The sequence below is a fragment of the Acanthochromis polyacanthus genome, chromosome 7, assembly GCF_021347895.1.
Source record: "Acanthochromis polyacanthus isolate Apoly-LR-REF ecotype Palm Island chromosome 7, KAUST_Apoly_ChrSc, whole genome shotgun sequence".
Taxonomy (NCBI): domain Eukaryota; kingdom Metazoa; phylum Chordata; class Actinopteri; family Pomacentridae; genus Acanthochromis; species Acanthochromis polyacanthus.
In genome coordinates, this window is record NC_067119.1 from 18,526,908 (window position 1) to 18,547,609 (window position 20,702).

Consider the following 20,702-nt stretch of genomic DNA (forward strand, 5'->3'; position numbering starts at 1 on the left):
TCACAATGGCTATAGCCGTATTTCTCAGGGCTGAAATAAATGAAATGTGTCATCAGAGCCTTAGAGACAGGAGTTTTTCCAGTTAAAAATTCCAGAGTAATGTTTTGGAAAACGAACAAATTATGATAATGTCCTCCTTTATTTATACACAAGTGGTAAAGAAAGCAGAAAAGTGTGTTTTTTATAATGGTATTTACACCAGTACGACAAAACCAACCAAAAAAACAACAACTGAGAAATGCTTAATTTAACATGAGAACTAATTGCCCTGACGACAGGACCTGAACGACACTCAAGACTTTGCAGTAATTCCACTTCAGCAGCATACTGTATGTGAGTACAGGTGGGCTGGTGTGGTCCAAAAAGTCCCGGGCCGAATTTGACTCCCAATCCGGCCCTGCTGGTGCCTACAGTATGCCATCAATCAGGTGTCAAAAAATGTGCTTCCTGCCATCTCCCTATTTCCCTGTTTGCTGTTAAACCCACTCAGACTGTCCATTTTCTGTCTCTTTCTGTTTCATTTTTTGCCCATCTTCCTCCGTCTCTCTGTGTCCCACTGAGATTTGACAGAAGTACATAGAGAAAACAGACAAAAACAATAATGGCTCAGACAAATTGTAACATCTTAATTTCTTTGAATCAAAAGAAGCAGAGATGGAACGAAAAGGCTGGAGACAAATACAATCAGAAGAAAGTCACCGAGTCAGGGGCAAACTTGAAAACATAAGAGTGGGCGTTTTGAGGCTAAATTGTTCAGAAAATGAAAGAGATAAGGGAACTGGGGGGAAAGCACTTAACAGCTTTGTGGTGTTTAAATGTGATCAGTGACAGGTCAAACAGACAGTTCTTTAGGGAAAAGAAGCAGGGGATGCAGGAAAAGTCAACACTGGCTATTATTATTTCATCAGTGCCACAGAGGGAGAGAATCTGACAAAAGACAAAGACATGAGGTCAGGACTGATACATCTACAGGGTAGACACAATAAGACCAAGAGCTTTGTAACAAATACTACCGCTGTAGGTGCATAATGTTCCATTTTTGCTGAAACTTTTGCATCAACATATTCGTTTTCTCTTATGTATATAAGTAAATTACAAACAAGATGATGGGGTAGCTGCTTTTCCAAACACCTGCTCAGCTGAGGTGTTTGTGGGAGAAGCTCACTGAATACTGACCAGGTCCAGGGGTGTAGATCAGTAAGTGACCCGGCACGATGACCTCCCTGTGGAGGCGCTACAAATAAAAACACAATGTTCCTACACGGACTGATATTGTACAGTAGCTTCCACACAAATCTTTCACAATGTCCGCTGAAACCTTACAATATTCACTACTTTTAAAATCTGCTTGAGAATGAATGCCAAAGAAAATCTGATGCTAATGCTGATGGGTAAAAACAAGCTAACAGTCAACTATATTTTGCCTACAGATGAAGATCAGAGTCCTATTTATAAGTCCTATTTTAGCATCTGAGTAAAACTTGTACTATGTCAGCACAACATAAGTGAAAAAAGACTCACTAAATGTTGGCAAATTGTGTGAATTGTAGGCATTTATAGTCTTCAGTTTTTTGCATTTTTATGCTATATTTTTAAGCCTTGAAACGTTTTCTGCTGGATAGAAAGGAACTGAGTGGTTGGACACAGTTGTGGTTACTCAGTCAGCCATGTCTGTTGGTTTGGAGTCTTAATTTGCCCAGATCCATGGCAAATTAGTTCTACTAAAGAAAATCTAGGTCTGTGCAATGAATTTGAAGTGGTTCAAAGTGATACTCAGAGCATGTGAACAGAGGCCCTGATCTAATTATAGAAATACTAGAAAATACACTTTCCACCATGATCATTATCAAAACATCAAATGAGGTAATACCTGTGGCTCATACCTACTATTAAGACAAGCTGCCCTGTATGCAAGCTACTGTGCAAAACAGATTACAGTATGCAAACCCAATATGGCTGTTATGAATATGGAAATAACAAAGTCACTCAGTTCAACAGCTAAATCATTTGGGTCAAACATTAAGAAATGCATTTCGCAGCTGCGCTCAAGATCCGAGGACGTAATACATTACAATATCTGAGTGCACTCTAAATAAATGATTCTATTAATACCATAAGAACGTAGCTTAAAAGAGGGTGACAAAAAGGCAATAGCAGAATTTATAAAGTGAGATGGCAACAGGAGGAGAGGCACTGTGCAAAAAGACAAAACAGGAGTTCTTTAGAAGGAAAAATTATCAAGTGTATTGACTTAGAACACTGTGCCTCACCTTTCTGTCTGTCCTGTGTTTGTTTTATGTTTCACTTGGGTGTGCACAGCCCTCAATGGCATAATGCAGGAAACAGCTTGAAATAAACATGATAGGTTAATCTGCCATGAGGGCAGGTGATGGTCACAGTCACAAAGAAGAAAAAAATTGCACATGAGGCTTAAGCAATGACACCATGGGTGGTTGGTGTCATTTTTGAGCGGACTTGCAGACAAAAAAAGAAAAAAAAAAAAGACAGAACAGAATCATTGGGCTGTGACCAATCGAACGCTCAAAATGCATACAGCAGACTTAAGTGCATGTTCACGTACATGTGTGTGCACGTGTACCTTCTCTGAGTGGCTTCCACTCTGATGGTGACTGATCATCTGAGTCCCACAGCGTGTATGTGCTTGCACGTATACACATGAATGTCACTGAGCGCACACATTTGAGTCCTTCAGTCGCTCTAAAGAGGCAATGAACCAGGACGTTCCAGGACACAAGTCTACAGGGAACTGCAACCAACAATTCTGCACAAAAACAAACACTATCAGGCTAACAAACATTTAAATAAGCATGCTAACAGATCCGCATTTTGAGAGGCACTGACAATCTCAGTGACAATAAAGCATTACCACAACAGAAACATGTGCAAACACACACCATCAGGCAAAAAACAGGTGTGTGGGTGTGTGTGTGTGTGTGTGTGTGTGTGTGTGTGTGTGTGTGTGTGTGTGTGTGTGTGTGTGTGTGTGTGTGTGTGTGTGTCTAACAAATACACAGATGTCATGAGTATAGGGAGTCACAGAGGCTAACTTTTATGAATCTTTTATTAATCTTGATGCTTGTTAATAATTGAAATCAAACAATCTCAGAGAGAAATCGATAGAGACAGAAAAAGAGAGCAAAAGACATGTTAGGAGGAAAAAAAGAGCTAAAAAAATTGGAGTGAAGCCAGAAAGAGGGCGAAAAAGACAGAAGAGAAACATTAGGAGGAAGAGAAAGAGGGAAAGACAAAGACGAGAAGAAATCAATACAAGCGAGATGGCAGCAAAGGAGGGAAAGAGGTCACAAATCACCCAAGCCAATACAGTGTATGCCAATAATGCATGTGTGTGCGCTTGCATGTGTGGATGTGGAGTCACAGGTCATTGCTAGCAGACTAATAACCATTCACACTTTGGCTAATGGAGACAAAGTAAGTAACCTAGTACACAATATGTCATTAGCAGACTTCAAGGCTAATGGAGATATACTGAGGTAGTGCGCACACTGCTTGAGCAAACACTGGAGAAATGCCCTTCACAATAAGATATGCAATCTAGACAAATTATGCCGGTTCACACCTTCAGTCACATTAATTCAGACGGAGATATGGTAAACATGTTTTAGCAAATGCCGCCACTAATAATGATACTGTACTAAAGTACCTGTCCGAAGGAAGGTAGTGTTTTTTTAATCAGTTGCACTACTTTAAAGGTTTCTTTCTTCGCCTGTTTGACTGAGTTAGAGGAAGGGGCTCTCTGTGTTTAAAACCCAGCAGTGGTTCGAGTTAACTGTTTGTCAAGGATACTGTGACAGGCGGAGGAGCTGCTTAGGGAATCAAACCTCTTCTATCCAGTTGGAAGCTGACCTCAGTGACCTCTAGGCCGTCCCACTGCCCCTTTCCCACTCGTTCGCCCCAGATCCTTGCCTGTGACCTTCACCTGGCTTTCCAGCTCCACCAGATGAGGCTCCATGTGAGAGTGCGCAAAGTAATTTATTGAGCTGTCATGAAGCTCACATATATCTATGCTTTGCATTCATTACACAGACAACAAAATGTACACAACACCTTCCTAGGAGTGTCACTTTCTATTAAAAATTCAAGAGTACCAGACCGGATTTCACCTAGTGGAATTTATGCAAGCACGAGGTGAAAAGGAGCCTGAGAAACAAGGAAAGCATTGGTGCCAAACTGTGGGAGCAAACATAGTATGTTTAATCAATGCAATGTAATTCGTCAATGAATGTCAGTTAATGTCCTTGGATTCTGTGCATACAAGTAATGTCTGCTGCTTACATTAGCTCTGTTTAATAGGCCATGATACAAACAGTCACTATTCTCTGGATAAGACAACGCTAATGAGCTTTGTCAAAGACTGACAAAACTCCTAATCAGAGAAACAAGGTGTCATATGCTTTATACAAATTATCTGGGAGCAAAATCTTGTGTGAACATCGCTGCAGAATATTTTATTTAAATGATTAATTAGGAGTTTTCTTTCATTAAATTTGCCTATCTGAAAAAAAAGTAATTGTCTCTTCATCTTATTTGATTTTGCTTGAGAAAAATGTAAGTGGGACAAGTAACATTAATGATCACTTGTTTCTTGATCTAATCTTCTGTGGTGAGCGATTCAAAGAGACAGAGAACATTAAATAAAATTGTGCCACTATTGTTACCTCTATCTGTGTGTTTCCTGTTGGTCATATCATCATGAGCACTGTGAAAAAGGTTCAGGGAACCTTGTTCCTTAAAAACTATTTCAATTATAGCTTGCTGATGATATCTGCTTTATAATGGCTTAGTGAAGCATTATGAAGTCTTCTGTGCTGCACTACATAACCTTCATAGAAAGTGCTTGTGTCATCATCATCATAATCTTCACCTTTCCTCCACGTTGCTTCTTTCAATAACATCCTTGCCACTTTCTAGTAAGTCATTGCTCTAGTCTGTTTGTTTATTGCAGCATTTCCACCTTATGACAAGAAACGTCTGCATTCCCATCATTCACCTTATAAATGCATCACTGTGCAACATCATACACAACGCTGTCTGAAGCATTCAAGCTCCAACTGTATTTGTACAATTGTCATTATGATTCCTAAACAACACTGTGATCCAGCACTTAAGAGTTGACTTCCTGCTTAAATATGAAAAACACAAAGAGGACAAGGGGGGAGAGAAAGAAAACAGCAGGGTTCATATCATCTTTCTCCTCTGTGTGACTCCCTGATATCTGTTGGCCTTTCTAGGCCTCTCAAAGGCACCCTCCATCAGCATCCCTCCATCATCCCCTACTTCTCTCCCCTGCTTTCTCAAGCTCAGGTTTTATCTGCCTCTGCTCTCTCCGATTTCAGTCGGTGGAAATTAGAGTAGAGCACAAAACAGCATGGAGCAGAGAGAAAGGAAGAGCAAAGAAAGAAAAAGGAAAGGGAGAGGATGGGACAGAGGGGGAGAGAGGGAGCAAGAAGATAGGTAATAAAAGCAGTATGGGGGTCATAGCTTCTGGCTGCGTCTGTGAAACAGCAGGAACCAAAGAGAGGAAAACAGTTTACAGAGTACAGGTTTTCACACAGACAAACAGATAAACAACAAACACACACAGTGAATTCACCAAGCACCGATCTATAGCTTTCCATGTCAGTCACTAAAAGTATGTGTCATGAAATATCTTTAACATCTTTTTAAATGCATTGACTGTAGATCAGAGGTGACATAAATACTTTAGATAAAAGCAAAAAGGCACGATGGAAGTCTAGCTATTATGACATCTGATATAGGATATCTATTGTAATTGTTTAGCTCAGAGGCAAACACTAATCAAAATATCACTGTTGCACCAAGCTTTGTTTGTTACAAATTACATTTACAAAAGACCCATTTTCCTGAAAAAAACGCTCCACTTTCAGTCATCTCCAGACCTCAACAGCTCTTGATATTGCATAATCCCTTCTGCGTATTTATTTATTCATCATATTTTTATGTGTGTATCTGTATGGATTATGGTGTACTTGAGAGATTAAATGTCCCGTAGCAGTAAAAGGAGCAAGCAGTCAATCATTTTTTTATTAAAGTGACATTATGATGGGTCTGTACCAGATAAATTAAGCATGAATTAAAGCACATCTTGAGCAGCTTAAAAAATACAAAACCAAATCCATGTTGTACCCGGGCCTGAGGGTTATTTCAACAGGCAAAGAAAGATAATATTAAAATGAAGTTGTAAAATTAAGTTTGAGACTTGTGAATGGGAGTACCAAACACCCACAGAAACCCCCCAAAAATGATTTAAAAGTTGTTGTTTTTTCTTTTTTTTGTGGCTGACTGGCTGATTCACATCCTTGACATACAGTTCTTCATGGTGTTGGCCATTATACATTATCAGAACCCAAATCCACGGGTTGTTAATTGAACAGAATTCCCTCTCAAGAACACACTGTTTGGAACCCAGCAGCTTGCAAATGAACGAGCTGCCTGACAGGAGACTAATAAACGACAAGCAGCTGCACTCGATGTCAATAATAAACAGTGAGACTGGTGGAAAGGACAAGAATGAGAGGAAAACACATGGATGAACATAACAGATTACTTGTCATCTTCTTACCATTTTCACAGACAACTGGTGACAGCAATGTACAATTATACACAGGTGTTTGCACTTTCTGAGACAAAAAAAAACATCCTAGGAGATACATGACTATCAGATTTTTTTCAATAAAAGCAGCGAGAGAGATGAAAGAGGTAAAAGACGTAAAAACGCTGAAAAGAAACATGTTTCAGAAAATCAAAAAACAAGTTATGGAGCACTGACGGCAATCAAGTCAGGTTAGGAGTGTATTATATGGAAACTGATATGAAACCCATCCTCCAAAAGAAACAACAACTTTATTTTCCCTTTTATTAAAATGATCTTTGCCGCTGTGTGCATCTAACTGTGTTTCTATATTTGTACCTGTTGTTTCGCATCTTTCATATTTATATCGTACAGCTTTCCATGCATTTATTCTCCTCTGCCTTGACTATTCGAGTGTGACAGCTGAATCAGGGGAAGCATCAGGCTATACTGCTCAATTGCTTCCATCTCTGTTTGAGTTTAGGGACTGTAGCAGATACACTGAGCAACCAGGACACCTGAGGACAAATATGTCTGTTTACGACGGTAAATCTTCTTAAAAATATATAAAAAAAAACGGCCCATGTATCAATTCTGTTCAGCTGCCTTGGGAAATAACACCGGGCTGCTGTTGACCTCTGTATTTCATTCAGCAGGTCCTCGAGATCAGGCGTTTTGAACTGTTTTCAGCCTGTGTGTGTAATCATCTGCTCTGGGGACCCACACTCATTATCAAGCGGGTTGGGACCCAGCCGCTCAGCTCATGTCAACGATAAGTCTAAGAAAGCAGGTTGTGTATACCTTTGTATTCCTGCCAAAGCAATAGCATGATTCATCATTACCTAGCCAGCAGAGTAATACCACGTGCTGTCAAGTGACAAGTGTGGAACTTTGGCTGCTGTCCAGTACATCATTGTGGATCCTATTAAACTGTCCTGTGAACATCGCAGTACAGCACTGACAGTGGGGCAGCTGTGTCCACATGTCTGACATGTGACCCATCTTTCCGCACAAGTAACTAAACATTTGATAATTGGTTTAACCCGCTTACTTACACAGATAATTACATGTTTCCATTTATTCAGATTTGCCTACATGAAAAATTACATTTTATACACTTTGATGAAGAAAGGATAACTAGTACAAATTACATTAATGATGACTAGTTTTTGTCATGAAATCCTTTGTAGTGAGGCAGCAATACAATATGACACTGAATGGTAAATGAAATGGAGCCACTGTTATTAAATATATCTCTGTATTTGCTCAAAATGAATTCCATCAAAAAAGCTTATGCTACTATAAGAGCAATTTCAATTATACTGTGATGTGCTAAGACTTTGTTGATAGATTTGTGGACCAGTGAGACAAAAATGCTAGCCACATCACCAAGGCCAAACATATAAAAATATGTAAGTAAAGAGGTTATCTTAACTCTTTGAACCTCAAAACCTGCTGGCAAATTGGAAATGCATGTTATCTTAAAAAAGAAAAAGGACAGGACTAAAATGACACCATTGATCAAAGCCAGAAACTGTAAAAACAGAAAAAAAAAAAATCTGATCGCACTTTCCACTTCATGACTATTCTTGAACTACTCATTTGTGATGACTGGTTCCTTTGGGAAACTTCACCAAATCTAAGCTTCAAATTGTAATGTTTCATCAAAATCATGTCTCTTTACTGTAACCAGACCCTGTACAGAACAAAAAAATTCTACAGTCCATAGTGCAACTGTGAAGCTGCAAGCAGCAGTCACCTGACAAAAATTCAGATTAGAAATGTACATAAATAGTAAAATATCTATATTCACCTCTTTTTAATAATACTGGTAACAACAAGACATACTTGGAAAAATGTTGTGTATGTAGACTAGATTTGTTTTTAAATTTTTGTAAAATACATTGTTTTTCTTCTTATATGATTAATGGGGTTATGACAGTACCACACAGCCAAAAAGACATTTCTGAGTTCTCTCTACTTCTACCCATGATTGTGCTGTTTCCATAGATGTGCAGAACATCACAATGCAGAGAAAAATGAGCCCACAGGGAAGAAACATGTGACAAGAGCAATAAATGCAGAGAAAGGATTAAACGAGGAGTAAACAGGACTTGTACCAGTACATTAAAAAACCTTTTCAATTGTCTGCTCATTGCATAAAATATGGCATAAGCAGTCTTCAAATGAAGTATCAGAAATGCCATCTGCAGTAGAAGTCAAATATACTGCATATCAGATGCATGGCATTGTGACCTGGTTTTATCGTCTCTATTGGATTCTTATTTTTTTGTCTTATGTATGTTTACCATAAAAGTGCCAACATCGGTCATGCATTTATGTTACACTCTCACACGAAAAGGTATTTTATTCTTCAACTGCACTCCTTTAAAAACAAAAAAAAGCTCCCCTCAGTATGAACTTACATGTGTCTGCACTTGATTTTTCTGTCAAAAATGTCTCCAGGCTTGTAAAACAAGAAATTTTGACTGTCCCACTACGTCCACTTTCTCTTTCTTTTCAAGTAAATCCCCCGTTAGACACATGTATACATTTGTGTGTATATAACCTTGTGCGCTCGACTTCACTCACCTGAGTTTTCGTCAACCCTCTCCTCCACAGTGTGGTCCTTCTGATGGACCCACTCGCTGTTGCACTTAAAGTAAATCTGTGTGGCAGGTGTTGCTTTGCAGTAGAGATTGACAGGTTTATTCTTGACAATGTAGCCCTCCTCAGGTTCAAACAGGAAGTGAGGTAAGGGCTCTGGAGGATCAGATGGGAAGGTTTCTGGGAGCTCGCTGAGACTGAGGAAATCGTCGTCATCTCTCACTGCAGAAGAGAAGAAACGCCTATGTTAAAATTCAGACAAGACTTTATTTTCTTCTTGATTAGTCTGTATTTAATTAACTTGTTTCAAAAGTTAACAAGGGCAGAAGTTCAGCTTGGACTCATGAGACTCAATTCTTTCAATCATCCGTTATTGCTCTGTGATTCACACCAGCAAAGAGCATCATCCAATGCTTTTTGTTGAACGGAGCATGCATGAGACATTGTTATTTCCATTTAATCACTAATAAGGGCCACGTTTAAAGCTAGCAACATAGAAGGAACTTTTTCTCTTTAATTAGGCCTTAAAATGCACCTTTGATCTCATTTGTGGTGTTTTGTTAGCTATTAGAGTCATTAAAAGTGCACACACACATTTTTTATACAACCATTAAGATTAAAAGTTGAAAAAAACCCCAATATACAATAGTGATAAAAACTGACTGACAGAAAAATACTCAGAGGGATTAATACTGGGACAAGCATAACAACAGCTGAGCTAGTCAGGAAAGAATAAATGAGTAAAGGAATAAACGAGTGATTTGATTTTCACATCTGTTCGTGTACACATTATTTATGGGATTACTCACAGAACCAGCAAAGCTGCTGCCTGAGTTATAGTTTGAAGTGTGTTATAGGAGGAGTCCAAATGTTTGATAAATTGCCTAAACAATCAAATCGCTAGTCAGGATATTATAGGTTAAATTTCTGGCACGTCAAGAAATTTGATTCAGCTGTCTTCCAGTTTAAGCAGTTTCACAGTCTGATTTTCCTCATGGCTGCCGTCAAAAGATCTGTTATAAACTGCAGCGAGCTTATTTTAATATCACTGGAGGAGTATTTCATATGTTGTGGCTAAAACTGTAGCCCTGACAGTCACTGTTGTGATATAAAAGTGAACTTTACGAAAGACCAGACACCATATTGTCTGCATCTTACAGCCATCTGCAGCTCCATATTTCTCTCCCTCTCTCGTAGCATGAGTTCATACAATGTACTGGATTCATAAAAACACATTGTATCTGTCCAGCTTTAATCACCAATAAACAAAAATTCTGACATATTTACCCACCAACACCTTACAGCACACCTACTAAAGCCACAACCTCATGCAAGTTTAAACATATAACAATAGCCTAGAAACCCTAAAAACATGAAAAGGGATGAAGAGGAAAATAAGCAACATTGTATATGCAGTCCAATGAAGCGAGGAGTGCTCAGATCTGTATATAGAGGAGACACACATCCAGTGTCAACTCAGGAAAGTCAGCTTCTCGGGACAGGACTCAGCAGTCAATCTGCATCTAAAGAATAAGGTACACTACTTTGAGGAGAGCAATGTTCATATTCTAAAAGACAGATGATTTGAGAGAGGAGTAAAGGAAACCAACTATGCTAAACCAGAACAGCCCTTTGTAAACAGAGAAAGGGGATCTACAACGGCACTTATCAGGTACTTACAGCGCAGTCTTGAGATTTCTACAGATTTCTCCTCTTAAAATTTTACAACCGTTTACACCATGAGGAATGTGAGTCTTGGCCATTAATAGGCCTTTAGCAATATAAGCTGGGGGTGACTAAATATATCTGGGACTCCCCATTGGAGGGTTGGAACCAAGCAAGTCTTTTGGATATGAGGTAAAACGCTGTTAAGAACCAAGTCCCTTTAACTGAAGGTGTTTGGATTACCATTACTAAGTATACACAAATGTACACAACTGAAACACATCTATCACAGTGCATGTATACAATAAAAAAGACCTCAGTCATTCCACTGGGTGTATAATTTAACAAAATATGAAATACTGAAGATTTTATTTAATACAAGCCATTTCTATTTCTGTTACAAACTTTCAAAAATATTTTCCACAAATGCATAATTATACACCTTTGTCTACTCTTCCAGAATCTAAATCTGCAACTTTGAAAAGAAATTGTTGCAAACTGAGCTATCAAGAACAGTAGATGATGAAATGGGCCGGAAAAATTCTGACAGAAAGACAGGCAGGAGGGAATAACTGAATAGACAGTGTGGCCAACCCTGAGGGCACCAGGAACTTTATCCTCCTCCTCCTCTGTCCGTTCTTCCTCTCCTCCACTGTCTTTTCACTCTATCCAAACTTCACGCCCACCCATGGCCTCAATCAAAGGGACACCGGGAGTGTTTTGTCACCAGGTTGCCAAGGTCACCAAAACACAGAGGATTACAAGAGCAGGTGGGAGGGAGAGGAAATGGCCTCTTTCTTTCTTTCTTTCTTTCGCTCTTAACTTTCTTTCTCTCTCATAGACATGCATGGACACAAACACAATGCACACACATTAAAAGTGCATGCACACAAACACTTGCACATTTTGTTTCTAACTTGTAATTTCCCTCCACTCCATCATCATCCAGTTTCATTAAGTCCGTCTAGCCCTTCGTCTGTGTGTATGTGCTTCTGCGTGTGATTGCCTCACCTGGAGTGCTGTGACTCATGGGAAAATTTGAACACATAACATTTTTGACACAGCGTCACGGTTTAACCTCTTTTCTTCCAACCCTAATGTGTCATGACGACGCATAAACACTGCTGAAAACACAACACCACAATATACAAGACATCTACACATTAGTGTGCATGTGCCTGCCCGTGCACACACACACATACAAATCTTCCATTCCACTACCTTAATTGTCTGCATTTCTGTGGTCCTTATCTTGGAGAATAGCAATGCGCTGTGGGCTAGGAGCTAAAAGCAGCTTAGGTAAAACAACGAGACACAAATAGGGGAAAAATGGAGTAGGCAGCGTCCCCACTTTGATGTCACGAAGCTGACATTTTCTCTGTTAGTTCTGTAATTAGTTCTCTGAGAGTATGAAAATTGGTAGACATTTTCACTGCATAATTTCATTATCTGTGGGAAATTCTCTCCCACTCTTGGTTATTTATCCAGTGTCATGTTCAGCCATTTCTCTGCCAGTCTTTCACTTGCTGCTGCTCCGCCTCCTCTCTCTCTACACTCTCCTTTTTAGACTCCTCCTGCTTTTCACTTCACTTTGCCCCCAACACTCATTCTTGCCCTCATCTGTCATTCAGAGAGCTGAGGGTGGGTGGGGGTTCATTGCTCCAGAGCGACCACTATAAATTATTGATTGGCACAAGAAACATGATAGCCAGAGAAAAGGGTGGGTGGAATGAAGAAACTGGGGAGGAAGGGGTGGGGGGTGGAGAAAATTTCCCCCATTAATAGAAGCTTTGTTTCGGAAAGGCCTACTATTTCCTTTCTCCCTCGTACCATCCTCCAGTCTTTTTCTGCTCTCACCGGCTCGCACTTGTGCTCTTCTTATCCTGTTTGCCTCTTGCTTCACCTCGTTTCTACCCCGAATCCTGCTCTCCTGACAGAGTGACTTACTGGCCCTAACAGCCCAGCTCATAAACGTCTTGCCTGAATGCTGTCATCAGTAATGGATGGCTGTAACAGAACAATGTCCAGGTTCGATTTACGGCATGTAGTAAATATGTACCCGGGGCAAAAAACACATTTATTCCCTTCGCTCAAGCCTGCCCATCTCAGGACATCTACAAACCCAACCAATGAAGATCGGTAAATCTGTTAAGAATGATGTCATCAGAAGTGACCAATCATGTTTGAGTGTCACCGGCACAGTCCTGATTGATCGAATAGATAGAGGAACTGATTTATCATTGACAGAATGAAAGAAAGGAGGTAAATGGAGGGAGGAAACAATTATGAAATGAGTCTATATTAACAACATTATTGGATATGCATTGCTGCACCACATTACAAATGGTACAATACTTCCACTGTAAAAAACAGCAATGAATTGGTCACTCACAGGCATCGATTTGGACAGTAAGAACATTTTACTATGGATGTTAATGCACTGCTGAATATTTTTCTAACACAATCTTGTACTTCTAACTCCTCAAAGTGTTTCAGTATGGCCAGGACAGTGGACAAGTGACACTTATTAGGGCCTTACTCTGCATAGTGTTCACAGGTTGAAATAACTTTTGAATAAAATGTATGACTTTGAGCCCACTTAACAGCAACACTGATGGCTGACACTGTTACGTCCTTAATAAATACTCTTGTATGTTTAAGAGTCCAAAGCTGAATAGAAAAGATGAAAGGCTGAGAAATATGCAACCACATCTGCAACCGAAAGTAAGCCAGACTTGGCCATATAAGGTCAAAATGCATCATGGGTAGAAGTGTGTGTCTGGGCCCTGTGTTCTCGGTGCTGTAAGTGGTCTGTGATGTGTATCAGTGCAGTAGCCGTGGAAATCATGAGATTATACTTCTTAATGTCTTATCAGTCAGAATCTGCAGCAGCTGCAAAAACATACTGAGAAAAAGGCGCCCTCACACACACACACACACACACACACACACACACACACACACACACACACACACACACACACACACACACACACACACACACACACACACACACCGTAAACAGACGTACAAACACACTTTTCAAACTGGTACCCCTTTACCCCTAATCCTCCAACACAACCACTATCAACAGCACACACGCACAAACACACGCGAGCAAACAAAGCTCAAACAATCCCAACCTATCTGAGAGACTTTTGCTGCCAAATTACACAAAGTCACATGTACAAATACACCGACAAAAATAAAACACACACGCCCATTGCCAACACAAAGGTGCAAACGCATTTGTGTACGCTAAAGCAGAAAGAGAAACACAAGGGCTCACATATTTCTCCATTTTCTTGCTATCTCTCTTCCTCTCTTTTTCAGTCTTACGCACAGATTGTTTCACAGAGGAAAATACAAATTCCCATCGTTGGCGCTCATATTTACAGTAACACACACACACACACACACACACACACACACACACACTTGAGTCTTTATTATATCACATTCTGCTTAAAATATCCATTTGAATTCTCCAAAAGGTATGGGGACGCGGTTCAGGGAGTTGAGGTAAATGAAGTGAGGGATGAAAATTGAGAGGAGTGAGGGATGATTGGACAGCAGAGAGCTTGTGAATCATTGCTGTGGAATTAGATGTACTGTATGATGTCAACCATTTTCACACAGGCAAACACACACACACAAAAAGCATGCAAGCAGAAAGCATGCAACTCAAGCCAGCAAGAGCACATGTTCCTCTGAGCACATACCCATATATCACACATAAGTAGACAGAAAGATATTCAGCACACACACACGGCTGTAGAGATGAAATTATCTTATCAGCTAATAACCTAAAGAACAGCACTTGAGTGTTTCTGCTCTCTTCTCTCTCTTTTCCTCTCAGCTGCTTTCATAATTTGCTGTCATTACTACTTTAAGAAAACAACAAATGGCTTTTATTATTCTCCTTTGAAAACATTTTTTTCAACCTCCCACTGGGGATTCAGTGCTCAACTTTCTTAAGTGTTTACCCATCCGCTGTTCAATTATTCATGCTTCGAAACAATAGCTGTATGTGGGTAAGGTTTCCCACTTTTGCCTGAAGAAATACCTGAAAACCACGGTCACTGAGCGGAGCGATAGAGAAATTTCATTAATAAAGCCATTAATACAGCATAATCTGGTCAGCAGTATGCCACTGTACCTTTAGGGATGCCTTTGTTGAAAAGTAAGGTTATTGAAGAAAGTGTTTACAATCTGTTTTAATAAGAAAAAAGTTTGTGTTTTTTAAAAGCCTATTGTTGCAAAGTCTCTTTTTCTCACAAAGTAGTTTTTTTCCTATTGTGAGCACAAAAGAACAAATCAAAGCACAGTTTGAAATGTTGAGGGCATTTGGGAACTGTTCACCAGTGGACACAGAACAGAAAAAATAAAAAAAAAACTATTAGTTCCAGTAATCACACACTCCTTCTAATCTTGCCATCTTCCTCCCTTTCTTTCATGTATTTTAGTTTGTGTTTTCTTTCTCCCTCGCCCTTATTCACAGTTGTTTTCACACAATAAGTGCTTCAGATGAGGGTGATAAAGTAAAGACCAGCAAAGTCATGCTGGTTGACAAATGACACGATAAAACATACAGCACCAGTATGCAGGCGTGGGGAGGGTGCGTGTGCATTTCTCACAGTCAAATATGCTTATAAATAAAAGAGATCGAAGGTGGCTTAAGTCAGTTGATCTCTTTGACGTAGCTTGCCAGGGAATTATACACCATGTCCCGGAATGTCATATCCTTTCAGAAACGAGACACCGAGTGGTCACACATTATCTGCCTCCATTTGAAGCTTGAGGTTTTCAAAAGCCACATTATTAAAGACAAGAGTAGACATGCAAAGCGAGGGAACTTAATCATCCATTACCTTTCTCCACGGGGATCAGTTGCATTTACATATATTTGAATATAAACTTAAAGAAAACTAAATTATACAGTGTTATAGGGAAACTTGTACAATTTGATGCAGACATATACAGCACCCCTGCAGTGGACCGAATCATTATGAAGAGCATCAAACCCACTTTAGGTCTGGAGTTACTGATTCAATTTTTTTTTTTTTTTTTTTTGGTCGATTTTCAGATAAGATCTAACACAAGAGAGCATCTGCATTGTTTTTCATGACAGAGAAGTGCCTCTAAGACTGAGTGGCCAATCATGTCAGTTTGGTGACAGAATTAACCCCCAGAAGATATAATACTGCCTGCACAGCACACTCCTTGTCATAGCCAATTATTTATCCACCAGGCTTTCAGAGTTATAATAGGCAATTCATAATAGCAGAAAATACTTGAATGCTAGACTACCTCAATATGGAGCCGTCAGTGACAGGTGGTTGGCGTCCTCTGACTTCAAATGTGCGTGACATATTAGGCCCCAACTAAAGCCTGGAACTAGATTTACAGCCCTGCCTGAAGAGGGGTGACTCAGTCAGGCTACAGCTGGCTTCAGTTAACAAAGAACCAAAGAGAGGCACTATTTGTAGAATGATAACAGAATATATCTGAGGTGTCCTCGCAGAATAGTGGTTAAAACACACAATGCTTACCAAAACACTCCTTAGAGCCTCTAGCATAGCAAAAGTGTATACATATATATATATATATATATATATATATATATATATATATATATATACACACACACACACACACACACACACACACACACACACACACACACACACACACACACACACACACACGAAAAAAACAAGACAGCAAGAAAGCGTTTCTTCTCCCAAAGTCAGACTAATGATTTTTATGTCTCTTTTATAACAAATAATGTTTTGACAACTTTTTGATTTTCTGCATTTTGTATACATATATGTATGTGCCAGAGATATCACTGCATGCTAAAATTTATTCAAACACTGACAGTGTGGGGCGATATTCATAGCCGGAATAATTACATTAAAGCCTCACACACTAACGGACACACACATTCAGCAGCAGCTACATACAGTATATGAATACAAATCCCTCACAGACTCACACCAACAGGAGTGGTATCTGTGACACGCATATTTTATTTATTCATAAAATTATAATTCTTAAAGTTATGTTGCCTTTAGTTATCAGGTCAGAGCACGGCTAAAAGCACACATTACTGTGTGTGGAAGGCAGACGGTCAGTGGCCATGCATTTTTAAACAGGCTTACTGTAAGTCTATGCGATGTGTACGCATATGTGTGCATGAGAATTTATGCAGATGCTTTTTATTGCATCTACTCTTGTATGTGAGCACATTTGGCACATCAGAACATGTGTGAATATACAGTAGGTGGGTATTATTACTGCCCGGCAAAACTGCGTTTTCCGGAAGGTATTGTTTTCAGCTGCATGGTCTTGCTTGCTTGCTTGTTTGTCTGTAACAATTTGGTTTCCGCATGATAACTCGATAAAATATTGATGTAGCCTCAGCATATTTGGTACACAGGTGTACCATAATAAGACACAGGTCAAGTTCGCATTTGGTGACCGTGACCTCATTTTCAAGGTCATAGGGGTCATCTTAGTCGCCGGGCGGTCCAAGTTTGGCAAAACTTCTTGTTATATGTTCAACAGTTTGCAGTGGCTTATATGTGGAACAGCTTAAACTTTGAAAGTTCAATTCTTTTCACATATTTAAATTTGTGCCATTTATTTAGTATATTTTCCTTTGGATTTTAGCAGTGCATACAATATAGCTGCAGGGATGGTTAGCCATTCCACCACTTTAGGTTCAGACTCAGCCAATAGTGGATACATTACCATTCAACTCAGTGTAGCCATTCATCATACACAGGGGATGAAGCCTGCTGACTTTGATGATACACTGACTTTTTGGATATGACTTCCTTACAAACTCCAATATAGCACACTAATTATACCCAGAATATTAAGACAAAAAAAATGTAAAAATAAAAAATCAAAGTGCTTAACAGTTTCTGCTGGAAAGTTAATTTAAACTGCAAGGATTGAATACTACTGATAAGTTTTGTTATTATGAGGTCATAAAGCTCAAGATGAAAGGAGATTAATTAAAAAAAATAAAGAAATAAAAACACAAGAGGACAAGAGTAAAGAGAAAAGTATTTATCATAAAGAAAACCAAACTATAAAAGAAAAGTGTTTCAACACTGGACTTGAGGCACAAATGTTTCATATTTTGGTTGGCTGAGTACACTGAGACACTCACATTTGGGTATACATCACACATATACACAACTGGGCACAGACACATTTTAAGCAGGGACACATGCAGCACTGGAGCAGCTGATGAGTGGGCGTTTGCAGGTAGGCAGTGTGAGAGCACTCTAGCTATTTTTTAAAGTCATCTCTGCCAAGCAATGCATGCACACAAGCACACAGACGGATACTTAATTGGAGTGTATGCACATCTCTGCTTGTCCGGCTCTGTTGTCATTTCCTGTGTTATTGTACAGCTTCACTCTTTCCCTCTATCTTCGCCATTCCTCTGTTCTTGTTTTTGTCTTTCCCTCTAGCCTTAAGCCTGTTTCCATGCTGTAAGCTTTTTCCTGCGCGTGGTTTCTTTGTCACTCAAAGATTTTGTAAATTACCCTGGCACTAAGGCTCAGACGGAGACAGAGTAAGGCATACAGTATACTGCTCTATATAGAGTACTTTGGAGTGAATATGCCTCGTTTGTCCTGAAATGGCTCTTAAGCCAGAGCTTATCTCCAGTTTCTGCAGTGTAAGTCAGCTTCAGTGGATGGATACACCTCAGTGGGCACCACAGGATGGTTCACAGCAGGGGCTTAAATCAGATGCTGCTCTTTCAAGGTTGAACACCAAGAGATGAAGTTTTGGTTACAGTTTTTTGTATGTGTATCTTTCATACGGCTCAGTACATGGGTGGAACCCTAAATGTCACACTATCAGCCACTGCTATCGCAGCGAGACCAGATGAGAGCAAATCTGTCTGAGTCCTTGGTTACGCTGTGGGTTTTAATTCCACCTTCTCCGTCTGAAATAGGTCACTGGTGTGAGAACCAGTAGATGCAGGCCATTTAGGGCAAGTCTCATCTCTCCCATCTTTCAATTCCCTTCCCTCCCTCCTCAGTCACGCAAGCTAACAACCGACCACAGACTCTAGATATCTGTCATGTTGCACTCTCAATTTCATTGTATTCACAGTTCCACAAACATAACCTGATAATTTTTCCAACTAAATTCACATCATACTTATGTTTTTTTGTGTCAAACATAAAGGACTGCAGTTCACAAATTGCCACAAGTATAATTCACAAAACTCTTCAATGACAGGGTCTGTCAGAAACTGAATAATGCAGTAATACTGCAGTAACACCAAAGCGCTCAGGCAGGAGAAGAACAGATAAGAGACCAAGGAAAAACAGGCAGCCACATGGGCAGTCAGAGAAAAATAATTAGGGTCATTTCACAATCATGAACAACAGTTATCAGTTCTGTAATGCACAAGTTTCATTTTGTATTACACATGCAAATGTACGCACATCACACACATACACATGCAGATGGGATATCTCATTCATATGCATAGTCTTATGTAAGCTTGTGGGGGTACAAACTTGTGCAAGTTGCTGTGTAATGTTATCTTCCAGATGGATTCTGTCTCCCTTATCCCAGGCCTGAGGGAAAAGCGAGGGTTCGCTTTCATTCATGTTCTACTATCACAGCTCAGTATCGCTATTAATACAAGCAGCCAGCGCAGGGCAGTGCATTAGAATATCAAAACATTGGCTGGGAAAGGACTTCTATTTTCAGGGAGATAGAATAATGTTTTTCTGGGAGGCTGACAACTGATAGCACGTCTGGCTGGTTGTGTGTATATCTGTGCTGTATGATCCCCATCTTACTCTCCAAATGGCTCTTCCTCTCCGTGTTCAATGTGTGTTTGCATATTTTCCACCTGTCAGCATCTCTCTGTGTAGCTATATGTGCCTTTATGGTATTTTTCTTTCTTATCTGTCACATGTCTCTCACCTCCTTTTCATCTTGGTCTGTGATGTCTTTCCTGATTTCTTGAGAAAACTTGCTTATATTCACATTTCCTGGATACCATTCTCGTTTTTTCACCTCTTGCATGCAGCCTACTTTCTCCCTCCTTTTGCTTTGGAGTAATGACATAGATTTAGCCATCCTTCTTTCTTAGGTCTCTTCCCCAGGGGCACGTTCCTCATCGACCTCCCCACCCTGCTTTGTGAGAGACTGGATTTCCTCTGCTTTGTGGCTTTTTTCCTCGTTTTTCTTCTGTTCTTGAGATACATCTGTGTTTCTCCGTCTTCCATCCTTCGTTTACCCCATCAGCTATTTCCTTATCCATACTGCTCTTGCTTTCTCCCTCAAAAAGGAATTAAAACATCACATTCTGCCCAGTTTGGTAGATTATTATTTAGTGACGCACACACTTACAAACACACAGTAGAATAATAAAGATGGCCTAAAATCAAATGATAAAGGACAGCTTACAGGCTTATTTCATTTGAAGACTTTCCCATATTTTGGCTATTTTATTCAGAGCTGGAGATAAAATTGGATCAGGCATTTCACTGCTCATGCCTTTCTCCATCTGGAGGCTCACCATCTCTCTCTTCCCTCCTTATCCCTCCACTCTCTTACCACCCTCATTCCTTCCGACCGCACAACACAACTTGGTTTCTCTCTCGTGCATTGCCAATCTCTCCTCCTCCCCTGCTGGGTCTCTCCCCTCCTTTTCAGTCATTCCTCCATCCTTCCCCCTTTTTCTTCCTGGCATTTTTCCACACTTCCTGCTCTCATCCTCAATGCCCATTTCCCGCCTTTACCCATCTTC

At 39.9% G+C, this 20,702-nt stretch overlaps 1 protein-coding gene across 2 annotated transcripts in view; it reads right to left on the reverse strand.

Annotated features, from left to right (window-relative positions):
* unc5ca (unc-5 netrin receptor Ca) overlaps positions 1-20,702 on the reverse strand; it is a 230,232-nt gene that overhangs the window by 94,036 nt on the left and 115,494 nt on the right. For both annotated transcript variants that reach the window (XM_051950524.1, XM_051950525.1), the window contains exon 2: positions 9,224-9,460. In XM_051950524.1, the coding sequence (XP_051806484.1) occupies positions 9,224-9,460 (237 nt within the window). The remainder of the gene's footprint in view (positions 1-9,223; positions 9,461-20,702) is intronic.